At 42.7% G+C, this 23,079-nt stretch overlaps 1 protein-coding gene across 1 annotated transcript; it reads right to left on the minus strand.

Moving 5' to 3' along the window:
- Positions 1–1,131: 1,131 nt before the first annotated feature.
- Positions 1,132–19,259, minus strand: LOC128718153 (uncharacterized protein K02A2.6-like). The gene is made up of 2 exons (XM_053811825.1): positions 16,217–19,259; positions 1,132–1,193 (listed from the first exon to the last, which is right to left on the minus strand). Exons 1-2 carry the CDS (start codon positions 19,257–19,259, stop codon positions 1,132–1,134), a joined length of 3,105 nt encoding a protein of 1,034 aa, XP_053667800.1.
- Positions 19,260–23,079: the final 3,820 nt, after the last annotated feature.

Below are 23,079 nucleotides of genomic sequence, written 5' to 3' on the forward strand. Positions count from 1 at the left end.
TCGGAACTATTGTGTTTCATTCCCTACCTCTTTCTCCTCTCGCTATTTCTCTCTCATTTCTTTTTCCAACTCTATATCGTCAATCGCCTGACGGAGAATGCTCTGCAGTAGCGCGCAAGCAACTGGATGCCGTTAGGTAGAACTCCAAGTATAGCACAAGCTTAAAGGCGCTAACTGGATGCTCTGCAGTAGCGCGCTAGCAACTGGATGCCGTAAGGTAGAACTCCAAGTATAGCACAAGCTTAAAGGCGCTAACGGGATGCTCTGCAGGAGCGCGCTAGTAACTGGATGCTATTAGGTAGAACTCAAAGTATAACACAAGTTTAAAGGTGCTAACGGAATGCTCTGCAGAAGCGCGCTAGCAACTGGATGCCGTTTGGTAGAACTCAAAGTATAACACAAGCTCTCAGTTGCTAAAGGTAGAATCGGAGGAGAAGTTTAAGAGTGGATAAGCTTGTATTCTGCTCGGAGGAGGTATTTTAGAGACAATAAGCCACTGTTTCGCCACTAAAGCTGATTTTTTCTTACTGGGTATAAGTTTCGTGTTCAAAAGAGATCGGGTGATGAAAGGAAGGATATAGAGAAAGGACGTAGATAACGGTGATCGTCCGGATGACGATCTTGTGTTGGTTTAGGGCTGATACCGTTGAAGGGATGCTGAATCAGGTACGGACGCTTGATCGACCGGATGACGATGCTATGTTGGTTTAGGGCTGATACCGTTGTAGGGATGCAGAATCAGGTACGAACGCTCGATTGACCGGATGACGATGCTGTGTTGGTTTGGGACTGATACCGTTGAACAGTTTTGATAACTGTATCTATGATTCTGTGTTGTTCCGATAACTCGCGCAAGCTACTGCCACTAGGTAGAACTAGAAGTATAAAACAAGCTCGTAGGAGCTAAAGGGATTCTCCGGAGTAACGCGCAAGCTACTGAAGGCAGCAAAGTCGAAACGGCAGGCAAGTCGATAGTTGCGGTTACGGAGAATGGTAGTATAAATTAAGCTCCATGTAGAGCACATGGATTCTCTGACACTGGGGTCTACAGTTATTAAACATCGAGCAAAAACTGTCAAATTGTATGGAAAGTGTTTGTTCATCGAACATATTTCCCATACGATCTTACAGTTATTGCACAATGTTCATCGACTGTAGACCCCCGGGTGAGCCGACCAAGTGGCTCTTATTTGCTAAAAGTAGAATTGGAAGAGAAATTTAAGAATGGATAAGTTTATATTCTACTCGAAGGAGGCTGTTACACAGTTAGCGATTGTCGCATTTGCTACTGCGATTTTGTAAAACTCTATACAGAAAAATTCCGAAATGTCGCGATGTGTGTATTTTCTGAGACTTTGTGCGACTTCATCTCCATGACATTTCTCTTTCGACACGGGTGCAGTTGCTCGATACGCGGCCGATTCAAATGTTTAGATTGAAATTGATTGTTGGGTACGTACACAGCCGGACACTCACGTGCGCTCTCTGCGAGAAGTCTCTCGTCGGTTGTTCAGTACGAGTTTCCAAGGATGAGAGAGAAGGACGATCTGGAGATCGTCATCTACTCTACGATCTGGAGATCATTTACTCTTTAAACATTTATTAACACATCATTCGTAACGTTGTTTTAATCTGTGCCTGACGCTGTTCAAACTACACGTACCAAACCGCGTCAAATCGCATCAGACAGTTTTTTGTATGGGATTGACAACAGGCGCCATAATCTGTCGACTTGTCAAACTGTGTGTGTAGTTTGGCTGTAAGACATTTACGTCAGCCCTTCAGCCTTCTGGGTACATTTGTCCTTACGAGAAGCTAACAAAACCCCCACGGTGCCGCGCGATGAGCATTGGTTAGATGTCAGGCGTTCGAGATGATCACGACATCAGCAAGGACAGCTACGCAAGACAACTGTCAGTGCATCAGTCCACTCCCCTCGCGTTTGGTAAGGTAAGATCCGCGTATAGACTAGAGGTTGAAGGTTGTTAAGCCTCCCCGCCTCAAAAGTCACCCTTGAGGATTTTCCGTCACATTTTATTAATATCGAAACTACTTTTTGTGTAACTAATTGTGCCTTCTATTTTCTGCATGACTAATATCTTTCTCAATATCTAATATCCTTTTCTATTATCAACCCCTACATTTCCCCCTTCGTCTACTCATCATATTATGTTGAATCAATACGGAACCCTCAAATCTCTCCGGTTTTCGAATATCTCTTTTTGGTCTAATAGAAGAAGATTTAATTGAACTGGCCGTTACTTCTGAAGACTCATCATCGCTGCTGGATGCCGAGTCATGACGGAATTTAACGCGTTTCACTCCCGTTTCATTTGAAATTACTATTTTCGCTCCCTCTTTAGCTCGTACTGTGTACCTCTCTTTAAAAAATGTTGGGTCGGTTTATGTTTTCTGTGGTATTGGTACAACTACTATGTCCCCAACGCAAATTAAGCTTTCTTTTGCCCCGCGATTTTTATCCGCAAACTGTTTGCATGTTGCTAATGTTTCATGTTCTCGAACAGCTACCCGATCAAGAGTGTTCTTAGATTCCCAGAGACAGGGAAAGGTTCCACGGTATCGCCGGCCGACAAGCAATTCAAACTAGGTTATGTCCAACCGAGAGTGGGATTTACGTTTGTTATGTATGTGTATGTATTCTTCCATCGCTATTCTCCAATTTCGGTTTTCCTTTTTTGCAGCTGGTTTATGACACCTTGGTTTTGACGTTCTACGGCTCCATTCGATTGGGCACTGAGGGGAATAGATTTCCTTATCATTACGCCTTTCTTTTCCCAATAGTTGGCAAATGCCGAACTTTGGAAGGGAGGTCCGTTATCGCTTCGGATTATAAGAGGCAAACCCCAAACAGCAAAAATTTTACACAGTGAAACGATCGTACTTTTTGCATCCGTTTGTCTCATCTCTAAGACATGTAAATATCGGGAATACGTATCTACAACCATAAGAAGTTCCGTTGGAAAGTTTCCGAGAAGAGAAAGGTATTGGCGGGTTCTTCCTTGAAATTGCAATACATTACAACTATTTACGAATTCGAGGGTATATTTTGACATATTTGGCCACCAGAAAAACTTTCGAAGAATACGTTTGGTTGCTTCGCATCGTTGCTTCGGTTGATGAGCTGACTCGAGAGCTTTCTTGCGGTGGATCGCAGGTAGCACAATTCGATCATCTTTGAAAATAATTGGTCCCAGCGTTCTCAGGCTTTTCTTTACAGATTCATAACGTCGAAGGATTTTGGCCGACTGTCCTGTTTGAATGCTGATGTTGATCTCTTTCAATTCGTTGTCGTTTTCCGATGTAGCCTGTAACTTCGTCCAGGTGACATACATATTGTAGTGTGTTTGCAGACCTTTCTTTATTTAGGATGTGCTCTGCCGGGCTGGTGTTATGGTGATGTTGCCCGGTTTAGATGTGACGAGATAAGAGAGCTCTGTGTGGCGTACGCAACTTATTTATAATGTATCCTAACACTAATACTAGATTCTAATTCTCTATACCTAGCTAATTCTCTTCCTTACCTATACATACATACTAACGGATGCCATAAAATTACTTAGCTACAGGGTGGTTCTTACCACAATATCAGAGGGGTCTAATGAATAAAGTATAGGTGTATATAGGTATACACCTATATAAGTATAGGTATAGGTGTTTATCGTTGTCTTCGTCAAATGCGTCATCAAATTGAGATGTGCTGATGAGTCTAGAAAGTGCGTCGGCTACGATAAGGTGACCGAGAACTCTCTTGATGCTGAAGTGGAAGGTAGTAGTCTTAGCTTAGCTTAGTCTTAGCTAGGAGATGAGCTAGGAGAATTTTACAATTGTATAGCCAGAGAGGCAAACAATAAATAAATACATAATAATAATAATAGACTAAGGAAACTTTGAACCTGCTTTACTGATTCCGGTCTACGGACATGTTGTATAGCTTTGCTTTTATCGTCTTCCACGCTCCAATCGTCTCCAGAAAGTTAAATCCAAGGAATTTAGTCTTTTAAATCGATAGGTTCCATTTGCTGCCAAAAAATTAAGATGTCGACATTTTTCGTGTAGTTTGACGTGAAAGAATGCACTGATGAGGTTGATCGTTGAAAACCAGAATGCTCCGTCCAATTAAAATTGCTTCTAAAGCAGGCAATCTTAAGGGTGTTCTTATGATGTTTCTATTTGGATCTCGCAGATCAACGACAAGCCGATCGCCTTTGTGATCGCAATAACTATGGCTGTATCCTGTCCTTCGTGTTCGTCACCTGTAATCGATGATGTGTATAAGTGTGATGGTGTATGCAACGCGTCTTGCCATGTTGGTTGTATCGACATCAATGATGGTGGTTTGGCGGAACTTTTACACCCGAATTCGCAAACTTTTTGGTTGTGCCGCAGCTGCATGAATCTGCGATGTACCAGCAAAGCGACATCGCTGGATTTAATTTCGTCAACGATTGCCGATTTAAAGGAGGAACTTCCAAGAGTCTCCAAGAGTTTGACAGCCGATTATCTCGTGCATTGGATGCTGTAAGGATGGATGTGTCGACGCTGTTTGATAGAGGAAACATTCACGCACACTTATGGCATCATGGTCCAACACTAACGTTGGCACCATCCACTAACTTGACCGCCGTCACACCACTAAGTTCGCGGCTATGTGAAATGGTTCGTGCCTCTCAAAATGCTCCACAACGTAATGCGCCTAAACGTAGGCTAGTGGATTTCACCCCACCCGCAACTGAACCTACCGCCTCTCTTCAACTTGGCACTGCACCGATATCACCTTCGTCTCGGACCGTGTTGACTGTCCCGATTGTCGATTCCAGGGAAGCCAAATTTTGGTTGTATCTGACGCGTATCGCTCCGTCGGTATCGGAGCAGTATATTCGCGAGATGGTTAGACAACAACTGCCTCAACAACTCATTTAAAGTCGGAATGTCGCTTGTACTTAGGGAGAAGGCACTTGCTGCTTCCACTTGGCACCGAGGCATCGTTTACCGCGAATTCACTGATCACCGGGCTAACTCAGCTCAAAATTTTTGGCGTCCCATTCACCACGCCCCTCCAGCATCAAGGATCCCGCATGTGTTGAACCACGTACCTACCACCCAGACCCCAATCACGATCGACAACAATAATCCGCTACCTACTACAACAGAATCAGCTGCACCTTCACTCGTGGTTTATTCACCAATAACACCTCTTCACCGTTACTCCACAAAGAAATAGTAATATTCTACCAGAACGTAAGAGGCCTACGCACTAAACTAGATGAACTTCGACTGGCTTTGACGGAAACTGATTTCGAAGTATTGGTTCTGACTGAAACGTGGTTGGATGACGATATACCTTCGTCATTGTTTGCCGATGATAATTTCTTTGTGTACCGTTGCGATCGCAATCCTGCTAATAGCTCCTGTCGCCGTGGTGGTGGAGTGCTCATCGCCTGCGCATCTAACCTCTCCTGTTCAATCGTTCATCACAATTACTCATCACTTGAGCATGTATGGGTTTGCATCAAGTTTCAACGCTTAGCTGTGTATATTGGTGTCATCTACATACCTCCGGATCGTAGTTCATCTACAACTGTATTGGGATTATTACATGAGAGTGTAGCGGCTATCACTGAGAGAATGAATCCATATGATCTCTTACTCCTATATGGCGATTTCAACACTCCATCGCTCTCGTGGATACCTGCTCTTTCGCCGCAGAAATTCTACATCCCTAGTGGCGTGCAAACTGCAAACTCTATGCTTGTGGATGGTATGAATGCTAACCGTCTTACGCAGATTTCGGACGTGAAAAATTATCGTGATCGTCAACTGGATCTAATTTTTGAAAATGAGGCTGTGATTGAGACTCGTCCCTACGTTTGTTGTTCAACACCGCCTTTGCTCCCGCTGGATCATCATCACCCTGCGCTTGAGGTGTCCCTCACTTTTCCTACGGCTCCCCGACCACCGAGGGAACACGCTGTTCTTCATCGTCATCTCTGGTTTAACTTTAAACGGATGGATTTTCGGAGATTTTCGGAAATCATAGAATCCTCCAACTGGTCGTTCATTGAAGAAGCTCGCGATATTGATGAAGTTGTTTTCATGTTTTGTGATGTTACCGTTGTGGCATGCCCTTTACGTTGCCCTCTCCTAAGGTCCCGTCCTTATCCCCCGTGGTCAAATAGATCGTTGAGAGTTTTAAAATCGGACAAAAAACGTAAACTTCGTCTATACCATCGCAACCGTTATCCTTATTATTTGCGCCTTTATAAATATGTGGCAAGCGCTTACCGTGTCGTAATCGTTGGCTTCACAATGCTTATGTAACACGAATTCACGATCGTCTTTCGATTTTTCAAGATCGTGTACTCCTGCTGAGCAAAGTAATCTGCTGGCCAAGCATTTTTCGAGTGTTTTTGTCACCCCTGGTAACAATTCTTTGTCTATCTCTGAATGCCTCTCCTATACCCCTGCTGATGTCATTCCGTCCTGTGATGTGGTTATCAATCAGGAAGTAGTTCTCTCGGCTATTTCTAAGTTGAAATCTTCGTTCTCTCCTGGTCCCGATAGTATCCCCTCCTCTATGATTAAGAAATGTAAGCATGTGTTTGCACCGCATTTGAATCGTATTTTTAAACGCTCGTTCCTGTTAGGTTCCTTTCCTGCTTTGTGGAAATCTGCATGGTTGGTTCCGGTGCATAAAAAGGGAGATAGGGACGATGCTCGTAACTATCGTGGTGTCTCCCTGCTTTGTGTTCCATCCAAGATTTTCGAATATGTAGTACTTTCCTCAGTCCTTCCTTGTGTGTCTAACTACATTTCTCCTCATCAGCATGGCTTTATGCCGAAACGTTCCTCCTCGTTCAACTCCTTGTCCCTTGTCGCCTCAGTGTTCGATAACATCTCCATTGGCCATCAAGTAGACACTGTCTACACCGACTTTAAAGCAGCATTTGACAGTATTCCAATTGATCTTTTACTTGCCAAACTAAATAAACTCGGCCTCAGGAGTCCAGTTCTACCCTGGTTAAGTTCCTATCTCCATGGTAGAACTTACAAAGTTAGAATTCAGGACTCCTTTTCTAACTTATTCGTCGGATCGTCTGGTGTTCCTCAGGGCAGTGTACTGAGTCCCCTGCTCTTCCTGTTGTTTGTCTATTACTGTGTTAATGTGCTTCCCTCTGGTGGTGTCCTTATGTATGCTGATGACCTCAAAATATTCCTCCCTGTAACCTCGGATCTCGGAGTGTGGCTTGACACGAAACTAACGTTTAACGTTCATTTGGAGTTTGTTCTTGGCAAAGTATACGCAACATACGGTTATGTTGGGGCTCATTACTCGTTTTTCGTCAAATGTCCGTGATCCTTTATGTTTGAAGGCTTTGTATTGTTGCTGGGTGCGTTCGATCCTCGAATATGCTTGCGTTGTTTGGTCACCGCCTGGTGTTACAGCGATTGCTAGGATTGAGCGGGTGCAGCGCAAATTTACGCGTCTTGCCAGTCGTCGGTTCCTTTCGGGTTACTAGTCTGCGGCAATTCCCTCCTATCAACATCGCTGTCGCTTATTAGGCCTTGAATCCCTACAATCCCGGCATTCCAATTTCCACGCGATTTTCATCGCTGGACTTTTGTCCAACACTATTGATGCTCCTTCCCTTCCTTCACGTATTTCTCTATATGCTCCTTCCCGTTCCCTGCGTGTTAGACCTCCTCTCTATCTTCCATCCAGGCTCACGCGTTATGGCCAGAATGATCCTTTCCTTAGAGCGCAAGTTGCATTTAACAACTCTTAGCATCTGTTTGACTACCATGTCCCGTTATCAATTTTTCGTACCCTTCTTCGTGATCTCCCTCCCTCATCCTTCCCTTAATGTTAGTAATTAAGTCACATTATTTAGCCTCTAAGGCAGACTTATGTTTTTAATAAATAAATAAATAAATAAATAAATAAATAAATAAATAAATAAATAAATAAATAAATAAATAAATAAATAAATAAATAAATAAATAAATAAATAAATAAATAAATAAATATTTATATGAAATCTGATTATTACTGGAGGTACGTTAAATTTGGGAAATTCATTCCGGTCGGATATTATGAAAATTTCGCCGCGAGACATCTTTAAAGCTATATCTGCCGACAGGTTCTTAATAGGCACGTTACACAAGTTGTAATACGCTATACCTCAGAGACGTACACCTGCTAAGAAGAGCAGGTATATATAGATTAGGTACGAATGATGCTACTGCAGGTATTTCGTCTTTCATTTCATAAGTCTTTAGAGGTCGATCTGATCCCTCCTTTAAATTGACTATTGGGTTAGCTGATGACTTGTGGGATATCAGCCAATTGAACGTTGTCTCACTGATTGTATTGACATCTGCTCCTGAGTCAATTAGGAATCTAACGGCGATCCCAGCTTCATATCCGAGAGTTTCCGCACCATCTACGCCTACAGTTATATTTAATAGAGTAGTATTTATCCTCGGTAGTATCAAAACGGTGTCCCCGAAGTGGCCGTTTTAGCTTGTTGAACAGCCAGAAGTGGGCTGGTGCCAAATCTGGCGATTATAGCGGTTGCGGAACAATAGTAGTAGTAGTAGTATGTTTGTATATTTAATGGTATCTTTTTACATTCGTAATGGTTCATAAACTCATAGGGCAGCGGGTTCGACGACATTATTTTTTCTCGCTAAATATTAGATACTATTTGGCTGTGCCAGTTGGAATGCAATAATGTAACAATTTACCGAATATAAATGTAAGAGTAGGGAAAAATTTTCAGAAAAAAACCTACTTCATAATAAGAACAAAAAAAAAGTTTATTTCCTAATCCTAATTACTATCTAATGCTACAAACTAATTCTTACAACTAAATTATATAGTCTAAACTTATAACGTTCTGTTTTAACATTCTTAATAACTTTTAGGATGTCAGGTTATAGGATCAAAATGATTGTTAGGGATCCAGGGAATTTGTGATAATCAGGTGAAAGGAATGATTTTTTTTTTGTTACAAAAGTTGTACGTTTATATTATTATTTCTGCATCTTTTATAGTAGTTATGATTAAGTTTTTTATGAATTCTTCAATGGTAGTAATACGACATACTCTGTGTAAAGTTTTAGTTCTGAACCAAGGTGGTACATTTAAGATTGTTTTCAGAAATTTGTTTTGAATTCTTTGCAATCTAAGTTTATGAGTCCTAGCACATGAGTCCCAAACTGGAGAAGCATAGATAATATTAGGCCGTATTATAGCAGCATATAGTAACAGTTTGTTGTCTAGATTTAACTTGGATTTTTTGTTGAGTAGTCTGTAAAGACTACGAAAAACTTTTGTACACTTCATGATCGTATTTTCAATATGCGGCTTGAACGTCATTTTCTTGTCAAGAGTCATTCCCAGATATTTTACAGTTTGTTTCCAGGGAATGTTTGCATTAGATATGTTAATTTGTCTGTCAGGTATTTTTTTTTGTACAAGTGAATCGAGTGAAGAAGATAGCTTCGGATTTGTTGTTGTTAATTTTCAATTTCCATTTCTAGCAATATTTTGAATATAAATTAAGAGCTGTGTTAAAGTTATTTATAATTGTTTTAGTTCTTTTACCCGACGATGTTATGGCGACATCGTCAGCATAAAGATATTGCTTACAATATTTCATTTTTGGAATATCGGAAATGTATATATTAAATAATAACGGAGAAATAACGCTTCCTTGAGGCACAATGGGAGTATGATTCCGAAGTGGCTGAGCTAATGTTTACTTTGTTGTTTCTATTCATAATGAAACTTCTTATTATATGGATTAAATAGTTGGGGAAACGCAGTTTGATAAGTTTGGCAATTAGACCATTAAACCATATAGTATCGAACGCCTTTTCTGTATCTATTAATACTAGACATGTGGATTTCTTAACGTTTCTATTATTTATTATGTAAGTTTTCAATCTTTCTAATTGATGAGTAGTTGATAACCCGGGTTGAAAACCAAATTGAGCGCTTGGTATTATATTAAATGTTTCTACATGATCTCGAAGTTTTTTGGCGATGATCTTTTCGAACAGCTTTCCTAAGCAACTAAGTAGACTAATTGGTCGGTAATTTGAAGCAAAACTCAAGTCTTTTCCAGTTTTTGGAATAGGGACCACTTTTGACATTTTCCAACTACTTGGAAAGTAACCTAGCTTAAGTGCGCTATTCATTATTAAATTTAATAAGATAATTATATTTTTAGGAAGATGTTTTATCATTTTATTGTTTATTTGATCTATGCCGGTGGATATTTTGCTTTTAATATTTTTGATTGTTCTGATAATATCTTTAGGTCTTATGAAGTCTGTAGGATTATAATCCGGACTTGGATGAGCTCGAAGAAAATTATTCACTGTTGCATTGTTATTATTTTCTATTGGACTTGCAAGGTGGCTAGTAGTATTATGTGCCTTTTCGAAATGTGATTTAATGGCTTCACATTTCTCTTTTGCGGTCAAAAGAAGAGTCCCAGTATCTTTAAGCGGCTGAATTGAAGTAGGCACGTTTTTCAATGTTTTAACTAATTTCCACTTTCTATTATTATTATTATTATTGTGTGCGTTATTGATTGATTCCAGATTGCATGCCCAAGCAGCGTTCCGAACTATGTTCAATTTGGTTTGAATAGTAGCCTTAAGCCAGAGATAAGTTGATTTGAATGTTATGTTATGCCTATGTCGCTGCCACTTTTTCCTGAATTTATTTCGAATTTTGATAAGTGACAACACATTATCAGGTATTATTAAATTATATTTACCCGGTGTTGTGCGTGGTACAGCAATATTATGGGCTGAAATTATGGTGTCCGTAACTTCAGTTATTAACTCATCAATTTGTGAGGTTTGAACAATGCTACTTAAATCCAAATCAGTTGTGTCGATGCTAATTATTAATAAGGTTTTGAATAATTGCCAGTTAGCTTTGGAATAGTTAAATACTTGTCTGTCAGGTTTGTTAATGGAGGTTGTGTTTCTGATTTGAAAAGAAACTGGAAGATGATCGGAAGTTAGTTCTGTGAGTGTAACCGGGTTGGAAATATCGAGGTTGTTATTTGTTAAAACTACATCAATCGTCGATGGTGAGCAGTTCGAATTTGACGGAATATATGTAGGCGAGTCCGGAAAGTATATTGAAAATTTCTTTCCTGCTTGATTATCAGATACGCAGTTCCAAAATTTTGATTTTCCTGCTTGATTAGCAGATACGCAGTTCCAAAATCTATGCCGTGCGTTAAGGTCTCCGCAAACATAATAATTTTTAGCTGTATTAGTTAATTTTTTTATCTCTTTCTTGAAGTTAGCGATATTGGAATTACCACCCGGGTGATATGCGGAAACTATTGTTACAGGAGTGTTCGGAGTAAAAATCTGTACTCCGATGGCTTCAATTACGTCCAATTTAAATCCAGGTAACAACTCGTGCTTTATACAGCTTCTTACAAGCAATAATGTTTCTCCTTTTGGTCCCTCAAGTCTATCTAACCTATAAACTTGGTAGTTTGGTATACTAAAGCGTTGATCAGGTTTTAAAAATGATTCTGTTATTGCCATCACATCTATTGAGTGTGCGGTTAAAAAATTAAATAAGTCTAGTTTTTTTTTGTAATGCTATTAGCATTCCAGTATGAAATATTGATATTAGCTGTATTATCCATTTTAAGGGAAACTGAATTTTTGAACTATTTTAAATACGACCCTGATTTGGTCTTCTTTGGATGAACATCTTCGAAGATTGGCAAAAATTTCGGTTATTATTACCGCGAGTTCGTCTGGTCCAAACAAATCTTTTTGGCCAGTATTTGTGACATCTGCGTACGATGCCGATTGAGGAATTTGTGTGTGAGGAATGCGAATGTTATCTGTTCTGTGGTTCTGGGACTGGGAAGAGGTTGGGTTCATGAGGAGAGGAAATGCGTTCATGCGTTTATGAGGTTCGTTGACTTCCCTTTGTTGCTTCTAACTTTTTTCGATTAGGACAGCCGGTGTAATTGGCTGTGCGGTTACCTCCACAGTTCGCACACTTTAACTTGTGTGTTGGTATAATCCCATCGGTACACTCTTTCGCTAATGGGCATGATGTAGATGTGTGATCGTCCCCGCATTTGATACATTTTGGCTGCCTAAAGCAATTATCCCCGCCGTGGCCGAAACTCTGGCAATTTTTGCACTGCATTACACCGCTTCTATTGGAGTAATACTTCCAATTCACTTTTTGATGGTCGAGTGCAGTTATCGTGCGTAACACTTTAAGGTCGACCGTTCCTTTGTCGAAATGTAACAAGTACGCAGCTTGTTCGTCATAGCGCTTGTGCTTCATTGCTAGCTTTTTAATGGTCACTGGTGTCAGTTTCTCATCCGTTAGAATTTGTTGTAAGTTCACGATTGGCATGTCCAGGAGCAGGACGATTTTCGTTGTCTTATCTTGCTCAAGTTGATAAGAGTAGAAACTGAGGTTTATGTTTTTGAAGTGGTTGAAGAGCTTTTTGTGGTCTTCGATGGAACTTGTACGCACTACTATTCCTTTAAGCGTTACGTTGGTCGTGTATCGCACTACACCAGAAGCAATTATCTTTTTATGTATATCCGCAACGTTGGTACTGGCCACGGTTATTGGTGGTGGTGGTTTCATCGTTTTCGCGTGTCTTATGTGCGTAGTCGCATTCACATCGATTACGTCGTCGTCAATAGATTCGAGGATACTAAACGGATTGGTATCCACTTTTTTCACTGTTTTGGACGGAAGGCCAACCACGGATTTATGGAATGTGCCAAGAGGCACAGAAGCAAGCCTCTTAGATGTAGCACTTTTAGCCCGGCCCATGCTGGTCCAAGCGAAAAGATGTTTTGTTCACTCTATCCCTGTATGTGTGTTAGGTGTTTCTCTGGAGCTAGCTGATGCACGTCCGTTCGCTAACGATAGTGAAAGCGTTCTGGGTTGCGGAACAATGTGGATGCCAAACTCCATCAAAATGATAGCCGTATGAGATTTTCGTCGTGCAAAAACCAGATGTTGTTTTTTCCACAATTCGGGGCGCTTTCGCCGGATGGAGGTCCGCAAAGGTCTCGTATCGTCAACCGACGATTGTTGACCACCAAATCCTTGATTTGGACGACGTGGGCGGCGCCGGTCTTCACACGAACGGACCGGACCAAAATCCCATCCGATCCCCCGTAGCAAGGACTGACTATCCGGTTACGTGGTAAAATAAGTCGATACGGCCAGGTCGTTCTAACGAAAAAAAAAGATTCTTTCCTGAAGGCTTTTTGTAACATCCGCAATGTTTCCGCAGTGCTTATATCATTGCGCAAACAAAATTTGATACATGCGCGTTTCTCCACAAACTTGGACATGGTCAAAATGGACAAAAACACTGGGCGCAGCTCCGAAAACGAATTGTCACTCCTAGACATTTCCTTCTTGGCAAGCGAGCTGTCAAATTGTATGAAAACAGTTGGGCTTCTTCTCGGCTCCTTCGTCAATGACGTCACTTCGAAAAGAAGATCAAATTGAATCGAGGGGCGTGGTTTTTGTGTGCGTGTGTGCGCGTGTTTGTTTACATATGGTTACGAATTTTTTTCGGACACCGCAATAAGTACAGTAACTAATACATGATTTATTCACTATTTATTAATAACTTTCCCATTCACATTCAATTATCGCTTCGTATTAAAGCACAAAAAGCACAGTATACACGGTGACGGTGGTCTTCGATGCTGTGTTCACGGTGTATCCGATGATGGCGGCGCGGCGTTCTGCTCCGGATTTTCACACGAAAATGATGTACAACTGGAAAAATGCATAGCACTTAGCAGGGAGTTGACCTAACTTTAAAGTTTTATACAAGTTTACTTACATTTTGTATAGATTTTTCCGATATTTTCGCAATTTTCTAGCTGATGCACGTACATCCTACGCCCCGAAGGTACACACAAACTGCGATCCCATGTCACAAAACCCAAGACTCAGAAAAGGGGGACAGCAATAAGGTGTGAGTGAGATGTCATGAGAAATAGTACCACTTTGTCATGTGGGAAACATTTCGTGGTGAGACCATCTATCTACGAGTGTGTGTACGGATATACCGTTACTTTCGAGAATGTCGCAAACGTTCGAGGGTGAAGGTGCGTGTGAACCGTTGCTGGGTAGTGCCCCTGACGGCGGCAAGCAACGTGTGGAAGGAAATAGTGCTGACGAATCCAATCCACTCGCCGATTGTACCACCACGCTGGATGATCCTCCCATTCTCCACACGTGGGACGTCAGCAGCATACAATTCTTATCACCCAATCGATGTGAGGCTTCCCGAAGCACATATTTCGTATGGCGCATCCAGTGTTGCTCAACCGGCCGAGGTTAGGTTTCGAGAACCACGTGCTACACATGCCGTTCATCTGGATGGTTCAGCCTCCAGTGCCTTTCAATCGGATGAGGTTATGTTTCCGGATCCACGAGCCCCACGTAGGCAGCGCCTGCCTCCGGCTAGATGAACATTTGCACGTGGACTATGGTGCACGTCGTACGCATGTGTATCCTCCAGATGCGTATATGGACAACGCAGCATCAAACGTTTATCGACTGGGTTAGTATGCTGTGTACAAGAACCTATTAATAAGTGCGCCTCGCGCACATGAACCACGTCTAAGTTTAGTGTTGTGTTGCTAATACCACATTTATTTCTACAATTAAAAGTTACAGTACAATTAATAAAAATATATTGCACGCAGAGAAGCCGACTGTCCTTCACCAAGGCACGTGTAAGAGAGAGCTCCCGAGTGTGTGTGTGGCTGTTGCACACGTCATCAGGTGGCCATGTCCTGTCACCTGTGAGTGGCTTAAGCGTAGTAGCCACACACTAGAACATCTCCAACATCCCCCCTCCTTAAAACCTGTTGTACGCAGCCATCCACTGTGGAGTTTTTCGAACCCGCGAAGAACGACGTTGAGGCTGTACTGGGGATGGTGTTCCGCTATCAGCTGTTGCAAACCCTGGTGAGGTAGGGGATTGCAACGTCTCCGATATTCTTGTTGACGACAATAAAGATGAAGGTGAAGACGTAGACACTGTACATGGCGGTAAAGGCGACATTTCTTTGGGTTGATGTATCACATTTTTCGGCTGACTGGAACTCTTCTCCCTTACTAGTTCTTCATTATTACCCCAGCTGTCCAGGAGTATATCCAAAGTTATTCCTGACCGCAATGCATCTTCTCGATAATTAGTACCATCAGCATGACTTGAATCGACACGCGACCTCAGTTGATTAATGTGCAATCTCATTCGCCTACCAGTTAAACTCTCCACAACATATATTACACGGCCAACGCGTGCACGAATAATGCCAGGAATCCATGTCCACTTGCTACGTTGGTACTCCTTCGCATACACCAGATCACCTATTTTATAATTCCTCCGACGAATCTGCGCATCATTAGCCACCGGAGTAACAATTGGAGGCACTCGTAACAACTCCAAACAAGTACGAATTCTGCGTCCGAACATAATCTCTGCTGGCGATTTCCTTTGGTCTAGCTGGCTGTTAGGGGTACTTCTATATGTAAGCAGGAAAAGGTCCAACGCTTCCTGAGTGTTCCTTCCCCCTTCGTTGATTTTCTTTAGCGTACGCTTAAACGTATCAACAAATCGCTCAGCCTGACCATTAGACTGGGGATGATACGGCGGTGTCCGAATATGTTCTATTCCATTGCTGGTGCAGAACTCCTCAAATGCTGCATTGACGAACGGTGTTCCGTTATCGCTAACCAACACATTTGGCATCCCAAGTCTAGCGAATATTCCTCGTAATATGCGAATAGTTGCAGATGAAGTTGTTGTCGTCGTTTGCTCTATCTCCGGCCACTTGGTACACGAGTCGATCACGACTAGGTAATAGATTCCATCGATTGGTCCTGCATAATCCACATGCACTCTCTGCCAAGGAACCATGGAAATTGGCCAAGCTACGGGCGCGCTATGTGGCGGAGATTTCTGTACTGCAGCACAATGCCGGCACGATTTCACCAATTCAACTATTTCAGCATCCAACCCGGGCCAATAAACGTAGCTTCGCGCTAAAGCTTTCATACGTTGTATCCCAGGATGTCCTTGATGTAGCTGCTTCAAACATTTCTCACGTTGAATTCTCGGTATCACCAATCGCTCACCAAAGAAGATACCTCCTCTGAGCGTACTAAGAGACTCGCTCCTTGACTGGAAATTTCTCAGCTCTGCATCGTTCAGCTTATCATGCGGCCAACCTTCCTGAATGTAAAAGAATACTCTGCTTAAAACAGGATCGCTTCTGGTTGCCTTTACTACATCGTCAAACTTCAAGGGTATTGCACCCGTTACTTGCATGACCATCGCGTTCATGTCCTTTTCTAGCTTGATGCTTGCTATCACGTAATCCTCATCTGGTCGCTCGTGTTTTGCAATCAGGCGCGATAAGATGTCGGCGTTCCCGAACTTGTCTGTGGGTACATACTCGATTTTAAAATCGTACAATAACAATGTTAACGCCCAACGCTGTAACCTATTTGCTGTATATACAGGAATACCGGTACGCGATCCAAAGATTCGGATTAACGGGGCATGATCAGTATGAAGAGTAAATTTCCGTCCAAATATCATGCGATGAAATTTGGTGATTGCATATATAACAGCTAGTCCTTCTCGGTCCGGTTGGCTGTAGTTAACTTCTGCTTTAGTCAGCGCTCGCGCCGCATGCTGCACAACTTTCAACGATCCATCGGACATCCGATGGCTAATTGTTGCTCCCACACCAACGGATGAAGCATCAGCTGCTACGATGATCTCTTTCGTCGGATCATAATGCGTTAATAGCAGATCCGACCTCAGTATTTGTTTGAACATGTCAAAAGCCCTTTGACATTCCGAGTTCCACTGCCAGGATCCATCCTTCTTCAGCAACTCGTCTAACGGGTAACACAGGTTTCTCATTTGTGGCACAAATTTTCCGTAATAATTAACAGCACCTAGAAATGACCGCACTTCAGATGTCTGTTTCGGGGGCGGCATCTTCACAATGACATCAATCTTTGCAGGATCCGGTCGCAACCCATCTCGATCTAATATGTGTCCCAAATATTTGATCTGCTTTTGCTGGAAACTACACTTCTCTCGCCGGATCCTAAACCCATAATCACGGAGTCTTCTGAACACTGCGTACAGATTATCTAAATGGGTGGCTTCGTCCACTCCACCAACCACAATATCGTCCAGATACGCTGCTACATCCTTCAGACCGGTCAACATCGTCTCCATAAGCTGTTGAAAAGCGCTCGGCGCCGCTTTTACTCCCGGAGGCAAACGGTTGTATACATACAACCCTCGATGTGTATTCACGGTGAGATACTCACGACTGCTGTCTTCTACCTCTACCTGTAGAAACGCGTCTGAAAGATCTATTTGGCTAAAGACTGTAGATTTTGAAAGGCTTGCAAAAATATCGTCGGGAAGCGGGATTGGGTAGTGATGAGACTGTAGTGCATCGTTTAGTCCGGTAGAATAATCGCCGCATATTCGGATCGTACCATTGGCCTTACAAACTACGACAATCGGTGCAGCCCATGCTGAAAAATCCACACGGGAAATTATTCCTTCCTTTTCTAACCGGTCCAACTCGCGATCCACAGCTTCCAACATCGCATACGCCACAGGTCTCTTCGGCCGGAAAACTGGAACTGCTCCTTCTTTAAGCACTAGCTTCACTTTTGACCGCTTACAGCACCCCATCTCATTAGAAAAAATATCGTTGAACTCCGCGAACTGGTCTTGCGAGCTTACTCGATTGCAAACAGCCGATAAAGGGATATTCCATAATCCAAACACGTCCATTGCATCCTGCCCCAGTAGCATCAACTTTTCGTTAGTGACTCGCACTATACACTGCTTACACTGCTGTTGTAGCTTCATTTCAGCTAGGAACTCGCCCACGATCTTTAACTGCTCCCCGGACGCCGTTTTTGCCTTTATAGATGCAGGAATCAGCCCAGGACTACCTATGCGCTGCCATTCTTTCATGGAAATAATGGTAATGTCTGCTCCGGTATCTATCATAAATTCCATTGGCACATCGTTCACGACAACATTCACGTGTCTTTTCTGTCTGTCACCGAGGGTATTCACTATCACAGTCTTGATTCGCGCATTCTTCGTTTGACTCGCATAACGTGCCGCCGAATCACAGAACCCTTCCTTGTGACCATAACGATGGCATTTATTGCAACGGTATCCACCGTATTTGCACTTCCGCGCATAGTGTTCTTCTCCGCAAAGCCAACACTTCAGTTTCCCTTTTGTAGTCGCGGCTGTAGATTTTACAAAACTCCTTCTCTTTGGGGCAAATCGCTCTATCTTTCCGTCGTTCACGACGTTCACTTGGTGAGGCACTTTTTCGAACATGGCTGTGTCCTTTTTTAAACTCACTAGCCTCTGACATTCTTCAACCAGCTGATCTAACGTAGAAATTCGCCTATCCTCAATACGGCTAAGTAGTCTTAACCGTATTTCACTATCGCTGTCGTCTTGCAGTCCGCAAACGTATATAAGGCATTTCAGTTGCTCTTCCGAAAGACCCGCCAGTTTAGCTTCTACTACGCTCTTATTAACACGGCAGGAAAACACTACGTAGTCCTCTGTTTTCTCCTTGCGCAATTGCAAACATTTGTATCGTTTGCTTACTTCGGACTCTCGTGATCCAAAAAGCGCTTTCAGCTTTTCCACTGTTTCCGCAAAGTTGAAATCTTTCGGCTTGCTGGGCAATACATGGCTTACGTACCGTTCATGCTCGGCCAATCCCAGCTTCCGTAGCAGTAAGCGAACTTTAGCGTCGTCATCTAACTTCTTCGCATCTTTCTCGAATAGATCTTCGTACCGCGAAAACCAACCTTCGTAAGTCACGCGTTCATCCGGGTTGAACTTAAAATCTTTTATCTGACCACCAAGCACATCTCCTATTTGTTCCACATTCACGGGTTCTCGAAGTCGTGCCGTCTGCCAGATTTCTGCGATCAGTTTCTCCTGCTGTTTCATGAATGCTTGCTGCTGTTCTTGCATCATCGCGTGCTGCTGCTTAAACAGTTCATGAATCCAGCCAGTTCCCGAATCAGATTCAGGGACGCTTCCGCGCTGACCCCCATTTTGTACGCTTTGCACTTGCTGCCTTGTTTCGCCGTCGTTGTTCATGATGTTTACCGTAGTTTATCAGCCGTTGTTTTCTCTTGTATCCTCGTCGCCAGTTGTTGTGTTGCTAATACCACATTTATTTCTACAATTAAAAGTTACAGTACAATTAATAAAAATATATTGCACGCAGAGAAGCCGACTGTCCTTCACCAAGGCACGTGTAAGAGAGAGCTCCCGAGTGTGTGTGTGGCTGTTGCACACGTCATCAGGTGGCCATGTCCTGTCACCTGTGAGTGGCTTAAGCGTAGTAGCCACACACTAGAACATCTCCAACATTTAGATAATCGCGGATAGGGAGCACCATCGCGATCGTGTTTCGAGTGCTCGTGAATATGAACTACGGAGAATAGATTAACGATGCGAACAATTCCGACTGGAATAACGGCTACTGTTGAAGGAACAGTGTGAGCGATTTCGACAGGAAGAAAAGCGTCGTTTCCTCCAGACTCGCGAAACCACGAGGCCGGCGTCTTTCACGCTCAACGAAACACAGCGCAATGAAGGACATTTGCATTCACGCTACAGCTATGGTAGCCACCCAGTCCTAAACGAGAGCCAGGTGTCGGCGCGGAAGTGCACCAGCAAGGAGTTGCCATGTTTTGTCGGTAATACAAAAGAGTGGTCCGCATGTATTGCCTGTTACGACTACTCAAACAGCATGTGTGGCTTCAGCGATGAGGAGAATATGCTGAGAATATGTCGGAAGTGTGGTAGCTTCCTGAGTGTGAGTATCGATTCACACTGGAAACTGGTTAAATCTAATCGCTTTTGCCGAATATACCTTTCAGAACACACCAACAACTGAACTGTTAAATCAACATGTGGCATCGACGGTTGCCAAAGGCGTCACAATTCGCTTCTCCACTGGACTCCGCAAGTTAAAACTACATTTCAAGCCAAGGTAATTGACTCTACACTACAAACGAATAAACGTAAGAATGAAAGGGGGCAAGATATTATTGTTGAGCTAGCAGAACCTCGTTCCCCCCAAAGCTGCAACACTCACTCTGGCACAAATGAAGTCGTGCTTTTTAGATACGTTTCTGTAGTTCTACATGGAAGGAACAAATCCATCGAAGTGATTGCTTTTCTGGACAACATGAATTGTTACAGGAACTAGAACTAGACGGAACCGTTCATCCTTTATGTCTCTCGTGGACAGAAAACCAAAGCAGGTTCGAAGACGATTCAGTAAGAACAGCAGTAGGAATTTCCCGAGACCGTAATTCTCCAATCTACTCCATGAATAATTTCCACACAGTGAAATGTCTAGGGTTACGTAAGCAAACGTTTATTCCATCGGATTCGAGTTCCATGCATTTGAAAGACCTTCCTATATCGTTGTACGTTAACGGGTCTCCGCGAATTTTAATCGACATGGACAACTCCTATCTATCGCGAGCACTCACAACGATTGAGGGTAAATCGAACGAACCGGCAACGTCTTAAACTCGCCTCGGTTGGGTAGTGTATGGACAAAGTAGTATAAGTTAAACGTCTATAATTGATGCCGGTGAAGAACACCTCAACATTCACATTTACACTAGCAATGAAGTATTAGATTCAGCTCTAAAAAACTACTTCCCGCTACAATCTTTGGTAACGTATCAAACCTCTAACTCCATCAGATCAACGCATTAAAAATCCTGTTGAACGAGGAATGCTTAAAAAACCCCCGATTTGAGACCGCCCTACTATGGAAGTATGACGATATAATTCTTTCAGAAGTTAGGAAGATGGCATTAAAACGACTCACATGTCTGCAGCAAATAATGTATCGAAACCCAGAACTAGCAGAAGCTGAGAAGTCGTTGATGCATCAAGTCCAATTATATGCTTTTCGGAGAGAGATACAACTCCTTCACAAATTTGACGTAACTCCAAAATCGTTGAAGCAGGTATTACCAAAAAAAATCCTACTCTACAAACCATTCCCGAGATTGCATGAAAACGGGGTTGTTCGAATGTGTGGCCGAAAAGATCAATGTACCTGGGCAAGCGACGACAGAAAACAACCAATAATGCTACCAAGACGCCATCACGCAGTGAAATTGATTATGGACAGTTCTCATCGAAAGTATCGTCATTTGAACAATAACACAACAATCAACGATTTTAGGACGCGTTTTTACATCCCTCGTTTGTTGGCAGAATATGCGAAACCAAGCGTATTACCAGAACGGCACGTCGAGAAACGTTGGAGAATTCTTTTACATGTATGATCACACGAGGTATACACATTGAAGTCGCGTACAGCTTGACAACATCATCCTGCATTTTAGCACTGCGCAGATCTATTGTGCGAAGAGGTACACCACTCGAGTTCATTACAGCCAAACTACACACACAGTTTGACAAGTCGACAGATTATGGCACAGTCTGCGCCTGTTGTCATTCCCATACAAAAATTTGTCTGATGCCATTAAACGCGGTTTGGTACGTGTAGTTTGAACAACGTCAGGCTCAGATCAAAACAGTGTTACGAATGATGTGTTAATAAATGTTTAAAGAGTAGATTGCACCAAACTTTGACTAATTTGGAGTACCAATGTATAATGAATATAAAACATCAACAAACTCAACGTCAAAGCCATTTGAACGGATGATATCAAGCTGTTTGACGCGGTTTGTCCAGACACGATTGGGTTGTCTGGGAACCAAAGATTATAGCGACGCCTGCTGTCAAACTGTGTGTGTAGTTTGGCTGTTAGCGATCGCAGGACGAACTTCATTGGGGCATCACGAGACCTGTGAGAAGCTTTGAGAAATGTCAACGAAGATGAACTGATAAAAGAGTACAACAGGTACGTAAACCAAGTGGGTGTTTAATTCTCCTGGAGCACCACATTTCGGGGGTGGCTGGGAACGATTGATCCAATAGGTGAAGAAAGTCCTAGCTGAATACGACCTCTCAAGGAAACCAACCGATGAGATCCTGTACAGCGCACTAACCGAAATAGAAATGATTATTAATTCCAGGCCCCTATCGCATATCGCAGTGGACAGTGAAATGGAACCACCGTTAACTTCCAATCACTTTTTTCTCGGAAGCTCCGACGAATCTAAGCCGCTCACCAGCTTTGATGACGAAGCACAGAACCTTCGGAATACGTGAAAAACATCCCAGGGATACGCAAATATATTCTGGAAAAAAATGGGTTTCCGAATACCTCCCAACACTCACTAGAAGGAGCAAGTGGTTCCAGCCATGTCGTCCCATCAAAGCAGAAGGGGACTTGGCCGTGATTGCAGACAATACTCTCCCACGAAACTGCTGGCCAAGAGGGCGCGTAATTCGGACTGTCAAAGCAAAAGATGGACAAGTAAGGCAAGCTGTAAATCAAACCCCCAATTGTTTATTAGAACGGCCGACTTTAAAAATCGCGGTATTAGATGTTGCGGAAACTTCATAGGAAAAATAGGGCATACATCCGGCAGCCAGTAAGTAGAGTGAAATCGAGGATTCACTGGCGGGGAGAATGTTGCGATGGGTTCGACAACCCCTTCTGCTTAGTTTTGATCCGGGAGTTTAGACGAGAGCAAGGGCAAAAATAGGGATAAGTAAAAAAAAGAACACGAACTCCCCACTTATAGTCGATCAACGCGAGAAGACAGAAGTTTTATCCCTCCTCCTACTCCTCGTGAACTAAAATGTAAATAATAGTGAAAAGAAGAATAAAAAGGTTGCAAAAAGACTGCACCGCGTTTGATGTACGTTGCATAGCGCAACACGGCCAATAATAATAGTGATAAATAATAAATAATTCGGAATTATACTATTCGCTATTATACTGTTCCAGCTTGTGTTGTTTCTATCTGT

Source organism: Anopheles marshallii, chromosome 2 (assembly GCF_943734725.1).
Source record: "Anopheles marshallii chromosome 2, idAnoMarsDA_429_01, whole genome shotgun sequence".
NCBI classification, from domain to species: domain Eukaryota; kingdom Metazoa; phylum Arthropoda; class Insecta; order Diptera; family Culicidae; genus Anopheles; species Anopheles marshallii.

Bases quoted from the DNA above. Each gene is read 5' to 3' on its own strand.
- LOC128718153 (XM_053811825.1), bottom strand. From the start codon at position 19,259: ATGAACAACGACGGCGAAACAAGGCAGCAAGTGCAAAGCGTACAAAAT. The intron at 1,194-16,216 runs GTGAGCGATTGG...TTCTACTTTTAG, and splicing joins CAGAGGAGGTATCTTCTTTG to CAAATAAGAGCCACTTGGTC.